Below are 15788 nucleotides of genomic sequence, written 5' to 3'. Positions count from 1 at the left end.
TTTTTTTGTATAATTAGGCAAAGAATATAAGCATATTGTCCCTGGTGCATTGCTGGAGTATAAACATTTAATTATTACAGGTTTGCCATTGTCATTTGTTTTTTTTTTTTTTTTTTTTACTCTGTGACCTCCAGAAACATGCTAAGAAATCTGTAATAGCGGTACTGAGGTAGGATGGAAGATAGGGTGAATGTGGGCAGGGCAAATGATGGGGATTTCTGAAGGTTTGGTGTTTGGAAAAGCACAAGGACAAGAAGTATTTTTTGCGAGCATTTTTCCAGACATTGCAATGGAGAATCCCAATGTATGATTAGCACTTCAATGAAATGAGTGCAAAAATGCAACCAATTATTAATATTTTCAAATGTGAATTGTCATGTTTACATTAGTGGGTGAGAAATGTTTTATTACAATTATAAAAATCTCCCGTTCATTTAGTTCCCATACAAAAAGAGCTCGAATCGGTTCATACATTTCAGTAAAATATTGGAGTGAACTGTGTGATACATTTTGGGAAACATTTTATGAATATAGGGTGCTTTATTAATTCACCTGTGATGTCTATATGTAAACCAAGAACACAAAAAATACGGCTAAAAACGCTAGATGGTTTATCTGAGAAAGGGGAAGATGAGTGTAGGATCCAACAAAACATTATTTTGATGTCTAATGCAATTATATGCATGGTACATTTCTTTCTATTTGAGCAAACATTGCAAATACGTGGTGTGACTGTTGTAAGTAACGCTGATTCGCTGAGATGAATGAAATGGTATTAGATCACAAAGTTAATAGACAACATTGCCATGCTCTGATGTTGTGCAATTTTGATAGTCGTATGAATGACATTTACAGCAAAATACGTGTACCACGCCAATTTAGAGTTCATTGGCATGGACGGGATTAAGTAGAATCCGAGAAAATATTATGATAAGGTTTGGTGTGTTTTTTATGTTGTATGTAGGTAGTTAATTTAGTACTTTTTTAGCCGTTGCATACCGAAATACCCTCTTTCATGTTATAATATATTGAAATACAAGTGGATTGGCTTGTGCCTAGATGACCATTTCAGCATTTCTGTTGAGATTCGGGATGCTCATAGCTAAACCGTGTAGGAAAAAAAAAACATAAAAAAGGACAATGTATGTCTGGAGTTAACTTTGTGTTATTGGAGCCAACATCAGTGATGGCTGGTGATTTTTTTTATTGGAGGGGTGTAGATATTTGCCACAAATATGAGCAACTAAGCATAGTGACCAAGCCTCAACCAAGCATGTGCAGTTCGGGGATGTTCTCCCCGATAAGATTTCATAAATAATGGGTTAAAATGATGCATTGTGCAGCACACTTTCTGTTAAAAATATGGTAATAAGCCAGACAGTTTGCAATAGGTTTTGTAGGGTAACTCATGAAAAAAATCTAACAGATGCAAGGCACCAATGGTGAACAGTAGCATTTCCCAACACATTTTCATGATGCATTTCATCACTATATATGCCACTATAAAAACATGTTCACGTTGGCTATGCCGATACATTTCCATGCTGGTTGCACCAATATATGCCAATGTTCCCATATCAGAACATACTCATATTTGCTTTGCTTATAATGCCAGTGATGATACTATAAGAAAGCATGCCCAAGCTGGCTCTTACAATATATGCAATTATCTCCATGTAAGAACAAACTCCTTTTGGCTTTGCCATTAAAAACGCCATGCCACAATAAGAACACATGTCCAAACTGGTTACACCAATGTAGGCCAGTATAGATACGTAATAATACTTAACATGTTTGCTTTATCATAGTTTCCCAGTAATACAATACCATGGCACATTAAGAAATGGCTAGACTTGCAGCACCAAAATGCAAGTCTAGCTATGTAATAACAGTTATCATGCTTGCTTTATCACAGATGCCCAGTATAAACGGTTATGACACAGTAAGAAATGACTAGACTGGCTGCAACAAAATGCCAATCTAGCTATTTAATAACACCTTTTATGCATATGTTTTCCAGTATACAATTATATCTCCTCCTCGCCCAACCTAAGTCAGAGTCCCGGGATGGCAGGGCTCAGGCACATGCACATTCACTCACTCATTCACTTGCTCATTCAAACACATTCACATAGCATTTACTCACTCATTCACTCACACACATTTACACCACACACTCACTCTTTCACACATGCACCCACTAGCTCATTCAGACAAGCATACATATGCACATAACATACTAATTCTTAGATACATAATTCTGCAGTCTAACTATGCACTTATTTTCCTGGTCTGTATTATTTTGGGCTGTCATGCCACTCCCTCTCCCCCACCCCCCCCAGGCACATTCAGATCTGCAGTTGCCGAGCCTGCATCCCCAATTGGCCATGCAAGGCTGGGGAGGCAAAACACATTCAGCCTTATATGGTTTATTTGACATCCGGGTTGGGGAACAAACTGTCAAAAGGACAGTTTAAGCTGTGGCTCCTTGATAATGGGCAAGGGTATTGGCAAGCTGGTGCCAAATATTGCAATTGCCTCTACAATGCTTTCAATTACATCAGTTCCCCAATGTTCACTGGCTGAGGTGCACATAAATATTTGAAATCACAAAGTTTCCAGATAGCATTGTGATGCGATCGCTGATAGTTAGGGAGCGCACTGTATTCTGTTTATCAGAAGCATCATCAAAAGACAAATTGCAAGGCTTTAGTAAATATTGTGATGTTCACATACATGCAAGGGTGTGTTAGAGTTGTTAGCATGCCCTTTCTTCTTTCAGATATAGTAGTGTAGATGGTGTTTTGCCAAAACGACTACTTTTTCATTGAGAAGTGTATTTCTCCTGTCGATTTTTTTTTTGGCCAATCTTTACCTGCTTCTCCTTTGCTATTGTCTGTTTTTTGTTGTACATATACTTATTTTGCGTGTTTTATATTGTTTTCTTTTAAATGTGGATTATTTTTATCCAGTTTATTAAAATATGTTATCTCTTAAATTTAATTGTATTTGTTTCCTCTGGACAATCGAGAGGCAATGACCCAGAGGTGCGTGTACAGGAGCTAGAGGTGCAGGCAACAGTGAGGCTGCGGCTATCAAGGACTACCACGATATCCCAGAAGGTACCAGATGAGCTCTCAGATGCTTTGCAATTTTAACAGTAATCCAAGGTCCACGAGGATAAATCACTGGAAGAAGTCCAACATTTGCATGGCACCTTCTGTGAACATGCCCTGGAGTGTGGCCATGCCACTGTCCTGGGGCAGAGCTTTGGTATGATGCTGCTGGTCCATCATTTAATCTAATGACAGCGGAACCTGGTGGACCAGCAATATGGAGCACTTTTAAGAAGCAGGCTGTGTAGCTGTGTGGCGGGATACACATTTCAGTAGCACCTCTCCCAGCACATGTATCTTCATCGTTTCCTGTTGCAACACCTTCTGCACCATTATCAACGCATTCATTGCCTACATCTGAGTTATCTATGGCCGTTGCTGAAACGGAGTCGAATGCTGCACATTTGAGTTATCTATGGCCGTTGCTGAAACGGATTCGAATGCTACTCATCGAAGCAATCCAGGTTGGGCGTGTGGGGGCATTTTGACATGCCTGCGCTGTTACTACACTTTCATCACAGGTGTTAACAGTTTTCTGGAGTTGTAAATGGCATGGGAAGCACACCATGCCAGTGACAGTGATTTACTTTTCTTATTGGAGTTGTTTTTTTTAAAGATCCCCGTTTTATATCCATTGATTTACCTCATAAGTATATACATGGTAACAGAAATAACATTTTAAGAAAAGTATGATTGGTTTCTACAAACCACCCTATAAGTTCATGTGCACACTTTGGGTCTGATTCATGGTATTATTTGCGCCGACAAACTGGGATTTGTGCGTCAATCTGCATGCAAATCCCTGTTTTACAAATTAATTACAATTTTAAAATAAGGCCTCAAAGTTTATTTGAAATGTGATACATGACAATAATGCACACTTTGCATGAAGAAGCATTGCAACTAGAAATGGAGTGTACGTTTTACTGCTTGTTCCTTCCACCGATGCAGATCTAGAAACCTTTCACCCATTTGAGCATATGTTGGTTTGTCATAGCCCAGCAGGGAGCGGGGTGGAGGCTACAGAAAGGCAACATGGACACCCCAGAGTGACAGGGTTTTTTGTCGTGAATTTAGGAATGCAACGCAGAAGTTGTTCAGGAGAAGGTACCTTACGGTAATAACAGTTCTATCTCGCAGGCAGTAGAGTTTTCTTGTCCTTTTTGCAAGAATAAACTGGAGTGGAACATGAAGGAAAGAGTATTGCAGGGTACACATATATTATGCAGACGGTTATTATGATTGGAATGTGTAAGCCATAATAGGTGAACATGTATCCTTCGTACTGTATGGCGTAACAACACACATACAACAATACTTTTCAGAGGCAACACTTATTAGGAAGTGAGAAAAAGGAAAAGGCAAGTTCATGTTTAATAATTTGTAAATAAATGCAATTTTCTCGACGTTCCTTTTTAAGATTTTTACAAGAATACAAGGCGAGGGAAATATACTGTTCCTTATACATACATACTCCTCAAAGGTACTGGCATATTTGGATGTTGTTATTTTAGTTATCCAACAGACCATTCTTGGCGACTGTATGGTGTTGAGAAGGAGTGCATTGCCTACATCTGTTAGATGCATACAATCCTGCTGGTACAGACATATACAAGTGTTTTTTATAAAAAAAAAATATATTATTGAATACCCAAACAGTCATGATGAGTAAAGGCACAACTTTGTTGACATTACTTCTAGATATGGAATTTTAGAAAATTAATTTGGTTGGTAACTTTAATTTTTGCCTCTGTGCAATATCCTACTATGAATGACAATCAAGTCATTGGGCCTCATTACAACGTAGGCGGCCGCGGAATGAACGGTGCCGGTAAGGGACCGGCACCGTTCATTCCGGGCCGCCATATTACGAGGTCTGCAGCGGGTCCCGCTCTGGACGCCTGGCCAGACCAGACGTGCAGTGCAGGACCCGCTGGCAGACCAGGATGCTAACAACGGGCCCATCATTAACGGGCCCGTTGTTAGCATCCTCCCCATTCCCACTGATCACTATGGGGGCTCAAATAGTAATGGGGATGTACCAGGTTCGGGTCCCGCGAAAGGGAATTACCGTGCCCTCCAAGGTCGGAATGGCCCGGTAAGTCTCCTTTTGTCTGACCCGGATCCGGTACCCGCTTTGGGGTTAGCCATGCCGCTAAAAACAGCATGGCTACCTCCAAACTCGTAATGAGGCCCATTGTATTACACACTACTCTTGAGGGATAATTCTCAAGTTGTTCCTTAAAATGTTTTGCCATCGGGTATGAGGGATCCGAATTTTTTATAACCCTTAAATGCTGAAGTAGTACTAGCAACCTTCCATTTCTGACATAGGCAGCAAAGGACATAAACCACAAAAGAGGTTTCACAATTGATCAGTTGTTTGATAGTACACACTGTAGGAGTATTGGGATGAATGTAGTTTTTTTTTTAACACAGGCATGAACACAGACTTTACATTTCGAATATTTGGTGAAACCTGAAGCAGCCAATTGGTTGCAACAAGATTTTTACATAAGGGAGGTAGAAAGCTAGATACCAGCATGTCCTTAAGGGATAGTACCCATTTATAAGTAAGCACTGGATTGGTGGACAATACTGAAGATAATTCCTTGTGCATAATAAGAACATGCCAGTGTTTTTGAATAATTAGTCTGACCCTTGAAGAAGAACTATCAAAGGTGATGATGAGGCGTGGATCTTCACTAAAAGTGGATTTGATGGGCCTGGTACCATGTAACAGTCCATCCCTCTGAAGCTTTCTCGCCTTGATATAGGCATTTTCAATGACTTTTTTGGCATAATCTTGATTGGCCATTCCTTTATTTTGGACTGATGTACTATTGCTGCTTGTGTTGCTTCTGTCTCATATGTACACGTCTCTTAAGAGTATAGCCTGCCCTCTGCCCACGTTACCACAAAAGACAAAGGAGTTATATCTCTAATCTTGGCCTGTTTTACCTTTATGATTGGGATCACTGTTGCTTTGTAGAGAGACTTGAGTACGTTTTTCAGCCGCTACACTTATCATAGGCATCTCCTAACACTTCAATTTAAGACTAGATGTAACCTTTTACCACAATAGAGATTCACCACAATAGACATTCATTGTTTCATGTTCACTTTCTTAAACTGTGGCGCTTCAGTGAATTTGAATAGTTTCACCTTTGGTACCAGGAAAAATGAAGACTCCAAATGGTATGGTTTTAGAGCACTTTGATGAGGAATTACATTCAAATACAGCTTTACTTAAAGAGCCATTCTCGCATTCAGAAGAAAACATCGAGAATCATAACTGGGATTCCTATTTTGAGAAATAAATAGTCTTTTATTCTCTTATTCCTCGTCCCTGTGATTTCAGTTGAAGCCCACTCAGTAAAGTGTATGGTCCCTGAGGACCATAAGCTTCACTTTGACAAGTACAAATGACTGAAGTTCGAGAGTATTTGAAACTCTTCTTCCCAATGCTGTTTCTTTGTACTTCCTTCTGCTGACGTCTTTGAGTCTTTTGCTCGATTTACACTAAAAATGTGTCCCATTTCGGTGTCTGCATTTTATTTTTCTGAATCTCTAATGCCTAAATAATGCTTTAAGAAGCCTGCAATTCTTTCCTCCGATTCGCACTCTTACTTCATGCTAGCAATATTGACCATACAAAGACAATTTTCTGCATGGAATAAAAAACAGGCTTTTCGGCTAATCTGCATACCCAAGTAACACTGCCGTGTGACCCCGGGCTGTAGACGGCCTTCCAGCGATGTTGTATGTGTCTTTTTAGCTGAAGGCCTATTCGACTCATATTACAGATATACGTTTTCGCTGTTGCTTTTTTTCAAACTCACCATAATATTGAAAGATAATGCCACAAGGTGACAGTGATCTCTGTGACTTTGGCACCGAACGTTACAGGGCTTTCTTTAGACTTCCACTTTCCTGTTTCCTGGATATGTTTGCTTTTACGGATGAGGTCAAATATTCTGCATGATAATCTACAGCGCACAAAGCCCCTATACAGTGTTTTTTTTCTGTGATTTCACCTCATCCAAAAATCTGTCAGCAAATCAGAGGAATCCATAATGTTTCATTTTATCAGCAGCAAAAACTGTAATCTAATGTCGGAATCCCTGGAGCATACACACAACTACAATAGAAGCATTTGACCCTATTTGGAGCTCATTGTGTTCTTTTCTTTGGAGGCAATGAAGCTGAAGGTTTGCATATTGGCAAATAGCCGTAAATCTTTGGTGAGTAAAAGTACACTTATGATGGAAATTATAGATCGTATAAGAATAGGAGGCCCACTGAGAGCTTCAGCTTGTCCCATTCACAGGCCCGACTCCTATAGGTAGCGCTGTTGATTCCGACTCAATGTCAGGCTTTTGTTGATGATCCAAAAGTACATGGACCCATGTTTGATTCCCTTTTTCAATACATCGGCAGAGAGAGCATGTTTGCAAGTCAGTGGAAGTTCCCTGGGCAGGTCTCGATCTTCTGTGCAATCAGTGCGTGCTAGCATCCTGCTCCGACATTGTAGGTCTTAAATTGCACATGAACAGGGCATTTTACTGGGCAGAGTTTCCTCTATCCTTCTCCTACTTGCACTAATGTTTAGAACCAGCTTAAACTGCACACATCCAATTGCTTGATCAGGGCTTTAAGTGGGCGTGGATTAGCGAGGGATTCCCGTCAAATTGCTTTGGAGACGGGGCACTGCTGGGGGTCCCTAAAGAGCCCTAGGCGCCTGAACAGATCACGCTTCTAGAAGCCAAGGGATTTTTCTTGACTGCCTGAAGCGTCTCACAAATCAGGGATGAATCAAATTGGCACGATTCTGATTTCCCCTATATGCGCAATGGCTTTAGAAAAAAATACCTTGGCTTGTTGTATCAACGACTGTTGAGTAGGGAGAGGGGCCATCTCCAGCCCCTCCTTTTATCACTTAATTGTGGTGCCAACCCCGAAAAGCATCCCTTTAACAAAAGAGAGGAAGGGATTATCACTCTCTCACACCAGTGGCTAGCCCTTTCCTAAGCCACATGTTGCCCAGTTAGGCCACACCCCTTGTCAAAGCCCCATCTCGATTCCGACTTAAAGCACTGGTCTTGATGTTGCTTTTACCAGGGAACCAGTGTGGCGCTCTCATGTATTGATACACTTGATGCCCTCACGGCTTTGCCATTCACTGCCCCCAGGAGCCACAGGTGCCACCCAGTGTCTATAATGTGACATCGGCACAGAAGGAACTGACAACTCAGTAAGATTCTGAACATACCCCCTTAGCTGCCCACCTCTTTTCCACTGACCACTGAAGTATCCACACAGAAGCCGCCTATAAATGTAGGATTCGGGTTATGGTCCAGTTGCACAATAAGGCAAAACAATCATGAAAGGCCTTCCATACCTGGCATTTAATATTTTCCACTTGTCCCTAAAGAACTTCCAGGCTAAGTCACGTCCGTGTGGGTTCCGTGCAACGTGTATAATGACATCAATTGCGTCCTGATCCAACACAACCTCAGAATTCAACGAGAGATTTAGGAGTCTGAAAAAAGAAATGGAAAGAAAATGAAAACTGTTCATGCTGTCCTTGTTTTATTTCTTTTTTTATCACACATTTATCAAAATTGCAGTGCAAGTGATTACTGGGTGGTTAAGAACAGAAGTCAGTTTAAGTGTATGCAGAGATGTAGCTTTTTCAATTGTTCACCATTACATTCTCACAAAATAGCATGAGTACTTTTGTAATTCCGAGTATAATTTCGAGTGACTAATACATGCAAGAAGTTCACACTGATAATGAGCTTACCTTTTGACGATGTATGAATTCCTGACTTTAAGCTAAGAAAATGTGCATTAAACACCAAGGGGCTCATTTTGGAAGTCCCCATAATTCGGTGGCAGGGACCAGATACGTTTACACTTTTATGTACAAGGAGCCCAGCTGCTGAATTTTCCTAATTTGCACGGCAGAGGGCAAAAGGGGAAGGAATCGTGCAAACTGAGGAAACACTGCCTACCATGTACGCATTGGCAGACATTGTTTACAATGGATGCCTATGGAGTCTGCCTGCTTTTTGATGGTGCAAAAAAAAACACCAGTCTCCATGGCATTCCACAGAATTTTGGCTGGCATGACAATCCATGCCACTGCAAATGCTGCAGTATTTGTATGCCGGGGAGGGAAGGAGCGACAGAAACGTCAGTTAGGTTCTGCCTCTCCTCTGAACCGTACAAATAGACGATAATGCACTGTGACCTGAATGAATGGCTTCATAGCCTTATGTAAAGCTTTTATGCCATTCAGTTAAGTTACAGGCTCTTCGAAAATGAGCTCCCAAGTCATCAACCAAAACAGGTTTGTTTCTCATACATCAAATAATCGTGTTTGAATGCTGTCACCTCTATTTTAAGGAGAATGACTATTGAAAATCGAGTACAGTGGTAATCAATGGGTGCATTCGGAAGAACGACTGAAAGGAAACTAATGAAGAGTATTGTTGTTGGTGAGTCAATATTACGTAGCCAATAACTCTCTTTAATGTCTGTCTTCTGATAAATAATCCCATGAGGATTTTGCACCCGGAACATTGAAAGGCAAAACAATGATTGTCCTTCACCTAGAACTGCTCGTCAATTCTCTTCTATGATCGTCTATTCACACAAGACTCCACTTACATTCTTTTCAAACTACGGGATGGATTTATTTTCAAGCAGCACAGTGCACTGCATTTTGAAACCACATAAAATGTAATCAAAAGTTGTGTTTACACAGCCCTGTATAAAATAACTCGCCACTAAAATGCTAGAACGTTCCAAAAGCATGCCTAATGTCTTTTAGCTACAGGTATAGGTGTCTCTAGGTGCCCTTTACTTTTTATATACTATTTACTCATCAGTTCTCATTGACTAACATCTATGCTCATGTTTACATACACTCGTAAACAAACATATGAATTATCATTTACATGTGTGCTGGTTTTCATGAAACATCTATTGCTGTGACGTAGGTATATTGCTATTAATAGCCTGAGGCAATGTTCCACTGGGTCATTGATTACAGGATGCTCATTGGTTAGATGATTCTACTTTACACATCTCTGTTTTCCATACTATAAGTGTGTACCCTGCATTTTTTTCCTCATTGATCCCAATGAAATGAAGACTTGGTAAATGACACTTCAAAACAGCATATCGGATTATTGCTGGGTGGAGGGATTTAGCTCTCTTGTTAACCTGTTGCATGCCTATTGCATTCCAAGAATAGTAGGACGCCAGTTGTCAATCACCTGCTTCTTGAAGCAAAGAGTTATTATGATCAATAGGTCCTGCCACTTGTCCTCTCTCCATTTTCTGCCCCTTTTCTAGCCCCTGAATTATCCAGGTGTTGCAGTATGGCAACCACGGACACTGCTGGCATTATGTCAGTGAGGCAGATGGATACATCAGAAAGTATGTACAGTTTGTTTATGATTTTGGTATTTTGGCGGTGATGGACACCAGTTTAAGGTTTGTGTCGCCATTCTACAAGATGGCTTTCATGAAGCTGTCCATCAGCTTAATAAAGGTGTGACGTTTTATGGCAGCCATCTTGGGGAATGAAAATATAAACATAACAAAATGTGTAATGTGGTGGGTCCGAAGAAGGATGCCGACAATCGGAGGGCATTCCCAACATGTGTTTATTAAAGGATAAGAATAAAGCCTAACTTTCCAATATCGCTATGGTTTCTGGGGTATTCCATACAAATTTTACTAACTAAGGTGCTCATCAGTCAACAGTAAATGTCCAAAGGGAAAAGTCTGCTGTCCAAAGCTAATGCTAACTGACACTACCACTCTTCTAACAAACTATGGTCAGGGGGATCACTCCCTTCTTTGGAGTTTCTTGTTAATTCACAATTTTCAAATATTTTCATGTTACTTTCGGTACCAGTTCCTGCAGTTCTCTTTGCAGACTTTTGTTTTCCCTCTCCTCTTTAAGGATTACTTTCTTTGGTCTTTGTTGAATCCGTTCATTCGGGCTTATATATTCTGGGTAATCGTGGAAAATGTCAGTGACATAATTTGCAGTTCACGGGGGGTCACACCTGTGGCCCCTGCGCTCTCCCTTGCTACCCTTAAAAAAGAAAATATACATTATACACAATATACAACTGCGAAGACCGCTCACATGCTCTGTAGATAACACATAGCTGCGAAGAGCATGCACACGTGTTGTAGAAAACACGTAGCTGCGAAGACCGCACACACGTGTTGTAGATAACACATAGCTGCTAAAACCATGCACACGCGCTGTAGATAACACATAGCTGAGAAGAACACAAACACGCGTTGAATGAAGCACATGTCAGTGTATCTTTTTCAAACTCATACGCGCGCTCTTAACAGATGAATCCGAGCTCACACGTGCCTGATCCGAACACGCACACGCATTGAAGAAAAACATGCAGAAATGATGACCGCCCACAGGTATTAACGTAAAACATGTGGCAGTGAAAACTGTACACACGCGCTATGGAAAACACGTAGCTGCAAAGGCCGCGCACATGCACTGTAGAAAACACGTCGTTGTGAAGACCGCATGCACGCGCTGTGGAAAACAAGCATGCACATGCTGTAGATAACACGTAGCTGCGAAGACCGCGCACATGTGTTGAAGGAAGCACGTAGCAGTGTAGACCACCCTCACACATAGACGAGTTCACGTTGCAAAGCGCACGTGCATAAGAGATTTCACGCATTAGAGAAGTCTGTGCACATGCATTGGAACAAACACTTATCAGTGAAGACAGCAGCAGAGTTAGTGACACGAGCAAACGAAAACTGCACACATGCGCAACTACTTCACCCGCTCTTGGCAAAGTTTGGTGGGATTCTGTCAAGAGGGGCAAAACTAGAGGGGGGATCCCAAAATTATGTAAAAGCTTATAAATGATGTGCCATTTTTGACGAATCTAGACTGGAAACTGATAATACCTATAGATATAAGTGATTTTGGAAGTTTGGTGGGATTTTGTCAAGAGGGGCAAAATTAGAGGGGGGTCCCAAAATATTGTAAAGTCTTATTAATGTGGTGCTATTTGACAAATCTACATAAAGGTTTGCAAAAAGATTATCGATCTAGATATAAATGATTTCGTAAAGTCTGAATGGATTTTGTCAAGTGCGGGCTAGGTTATATGACGATTGTTTGTGCATATATTTGACACTTTTGAAAAAATAAAACATCGGTGGATTTCCAGCAAACTTGTGTAAGGAGCATTGAGAAGGACCTGAAATCATGTTTTTGCAAATGTGCCCGTGTTTTATTTTTTGACCAATGTCATAATGTAGGTACAAAAATAGTGATATACCTTTGGTGTCTGAGGTGTAGCCTGTGGCCATGGGCAGTGGCCACATTGTCCGGGTCATATAATAAGGTAATGATCTGGACAATTTGGCTACTGGTCATGAGCATGAGGGACAAAACATGGGGTTAAAATGGCCATGTCCTCCTGAGACTGGCTTTGTGGTAAAGTTATTCAAAATTGGTATAGATTTAAAAAGGAAGAAAAATATGCTTGTGGTAATATGGTCATAGAGTTATCTTTTTGCCTTCTGTAGGCTGCCATGGAAAGGTGGCCATCTTGGTAAAGGATTTTCTTTCTTACACCGGGAGATCCATTTAAAGGGTCATTATGGTTAAGTTGCACTAATAAAAACCTATGAAATTTAGTAAAAAACTTTGTTAAAGGGACATTATGGTGAAGTTGCGCTACTAAAAACCTATGAAATTCAGTAAAAAAACTTTGGTCTAGGGACGTTATGCTTCCAAGTAAAACCGAAAACCCCCTGAAATTTGCCAGTTATGGTAAGCTAAGCAACCATAACTCGCGCCACCACCGTGCACTGCTAAGACCATAGGTTTAGTAGTGCAACTTAACCATAACGTCCCTTTAACAAAGTATTTTTACTGAATATAGATATACATAGTGTGAATTTGATAGGTTTTTACCCTTAGTTTATATACATGTAACATAGAAAATACTGAACCCCCAGCTAGTGATTTTGATATCCGCGGACTGTGCGCATGTCTGTGGACAGACGCGGTCAACATCAACACTATCCAAAAACTCAGGGGGTATCTTACATTTTTGTATCATGCAATAGAAACACTGAACAAGTTCAAAAAGCAGCACATAAACACAATACATTTAATAATAAATAAGAAGTGGAAACTATATATGTAAGACATCAACTGTCCATTTAAATAGCATATGCACCAGAATCGAATATACCAAAACAAAATATATATGCTTCCAACATATTTACCTCACAGAAACTGCACAGCAAAAAGCAACAGCAGAACTACACAGCAGTAACAACAAAACTTACCAAAAACTAGTAAGTAAACTACATTCTTTTTATATATTTCTAAACTTTCTGTATTAGGTACACTAAAAGTAATATATATATATATATTCTTTTTTTTTACACAGAAATATCCAGCACTGGTTGGAAGAAAATTTCCCACGGGATGAAATGAGTGAAGAAAGTGATACTAATGGTAGACACAACACTTCTCTATATAAGCCAATTAATAACCATTGCTTTATGTTTTTTTTCTTTTTAACAGACCATACAAACAGTGCAAATAATATACCAAGAGAGACATTAGAAAATTCACTGCAGCGAATGGAACAAAAAATTGATATGGTAATGAAAAATGTAATTATTTTAAAACATTGTGTGGAGGACCATATAAAAGAAAACATTAAATATCACTGTCACACATGTACCTGTTCCCCCTCTCCATGTCCCAGTCAACTATCCGCAAACCCTCCCCAAAAAGAAAAACATTATGATGAGATTTCCATCCCTTCATCCCCTCCCATCCATCATCTCCAAACCCTTATTTCCCCTGTATTTGTTTCAGTTTCTGCTTCCCCCTCTCTTTCATACATTTTATATTTGTATATAATAATAAAATATTATGTATGTTGTTACTTTATTCCTCTGTGTTTAATTTTTTTTAAAAAGGCAGTTGAGATGTCCGGGGACAGTGTGGGTGTCTGGGATGTCCGCAATTAACCAAAAGGGGCGTGTCCTAAGGACACTATACCTGTTTGTACTGTCCGCAATCAAAATGGAGGTGTTCTTAGAACATACTCGATGTCCGGGATGCCCGCAATTAACCAAAATGGGGGTGTCCTAAGGACACTATACCTGTTTGTACTGTCTGGAATCAAAATGGAGGTATTCTTAGAACACACTCGATGTCCGGGATACCCGCAATTAACCAAAATGGGGGTGTCCTAAGGACACTATACCTGTTTGTACTGTCCGGAATCAAAATGGAGGTGTTCTTAGAACATACTCGATGTCCGTAAGTCTTGGGTGTTATGGACACTATATCTGTTCTTACTTACTCCCTTTGCATGTCCATAATTGTTTAAATTAAAGTGTCCTAAGAACATCCCCCTGTTCACAATGTGCGCAACAAGAATGGATATGTCCGTAGAACACTTATTCCGTCTGCCTGTCCGCAAAGTTATGACACACATTTATTTTATTCAGGGACTTCGACACTGTCCGTAGAACACCTGCGCACATGCGCACCACACCCCTGGGTCCAACAAACATTGCGCCTGTCCGTAACTGTCCGCCGCACATGTGTCGCACTTTTAATTAGTTCAGGGACTAGAACACTGTCCATGGAACACCCGCATGCATGCGCACAACTGACTCTGCACATTTGGTGTCCTACGGACAGCCGTCCCATTCACGAACGTGTCACAGTCATCATCATGTGACCGCACTCACGCTGAGCATGTGTCCTTATTTGCAGACACTATCCGGGCCCTCGAACATTTAAAAAGTGCTTTTTTAGGCAACCCAAGGTATTTTAAAGTAAAAGTTCACCATTGCACATCTCCCAGACAATGTCCCTGGTGATCTACCTACTTTTTGGAACTTTTTGAGCCCTTTTTTGGTGTTTGAAGTTTCCACGGACAGCGCGGATGTCTGCGAAGTGTGCACCTGCACCCCTATAAAAGGCCACACCCCATAGCTCATCCTCATTGTGCTTCTGACTACCTGACAGCGCATTGCTTCTGACCTGCATTGACTGCATTGCTGGTGACTTCTGCCTGCTGTTATCCAGATGGCAACCATGGCTGCTTCAGTTTCATCACCACCCCCACCCCTCTACCACCAGCACCTCCCCAAGGGCCTGCAGAGGGGAATAGGCATGATAATGCAAAGGAGAGGGATGAAGAGGATGCAGAGGATGATGTAGTGGAAGTCCCTACTACCAGCAGTCATCGTGAGTCTTGGGTGTATGGTTATTTACCACTCTTGATGGAGTGCCAAAAGCTTGTGCACATAAGGTGATCTGCACTCAGTGCTGCATGGTGCTGAGTCGTGGAAAGGCTGGTTCGTATAGCTTTGGTACGACTTGTTCCAGGGTGGGGCTATTCGTAAGGTTGTACCTTGCAATAAACGTAGTAGGTTGAGTTCCCTTGCAGCATCCTCCATTTCTGCTCCTGCCACCACAAGAGACACTCCTGTGGGACAGTGCTTCCCTCCAGCTGCCTCGCAGGCCATTTATGATGCTGTTGACCCTTATCTTTCAAAGGTCACAATATTGTGCATGTACTGTGACGCAGTACTCTGCAGGGGGGCGAACCTTTG

At 40.9% G+C, this 15788-nt stretch overlaps 1 protein-coding gene across 1 annotated transcript in view; it reads right to left on the bottom strand.

Annotated features, from left to right (window-relative positions):
• TRHDE (thyrotropin releasing hormone degrading enzyme) overlaps positions 1–15788 on the bottom strand; it is a 3000980-nt gene that overhangs the window by 158437 nt on the left and 2826755 nt on the right. The window contains exon 17 of the mRNA XM_069629390.1: positions 8518–8658. Within this exon, the coding sequence (XP_069485491.1) occupies positions 8518–8658 (141 nt within the window). The remainder of the gene's footprint in view (positions 1–8517; positions 8659–15788) is intronic.

This window comes from Ambystoma mexicanum, chromosome 12 (assembly GCF_040938575.1).
Source record: "Ambystoma mexicanum isolate Mex_15411 chromosome 12, UKY_AmexF1_1, whole genome shotgun sequence".
In the NCBI taxonomy this organism is placed as follows: domain Eukaryota; kingdom Metazoa; phylum Chordata; class Amphibia; order Caudata; family Ambystomatidae; genus Ambystoma; species Ambystoma mexicanum.
Note: the sequence above shows the minus strand (reverse complement) of the source record. Positions and strands in the feature narration are given on the sequence as shown.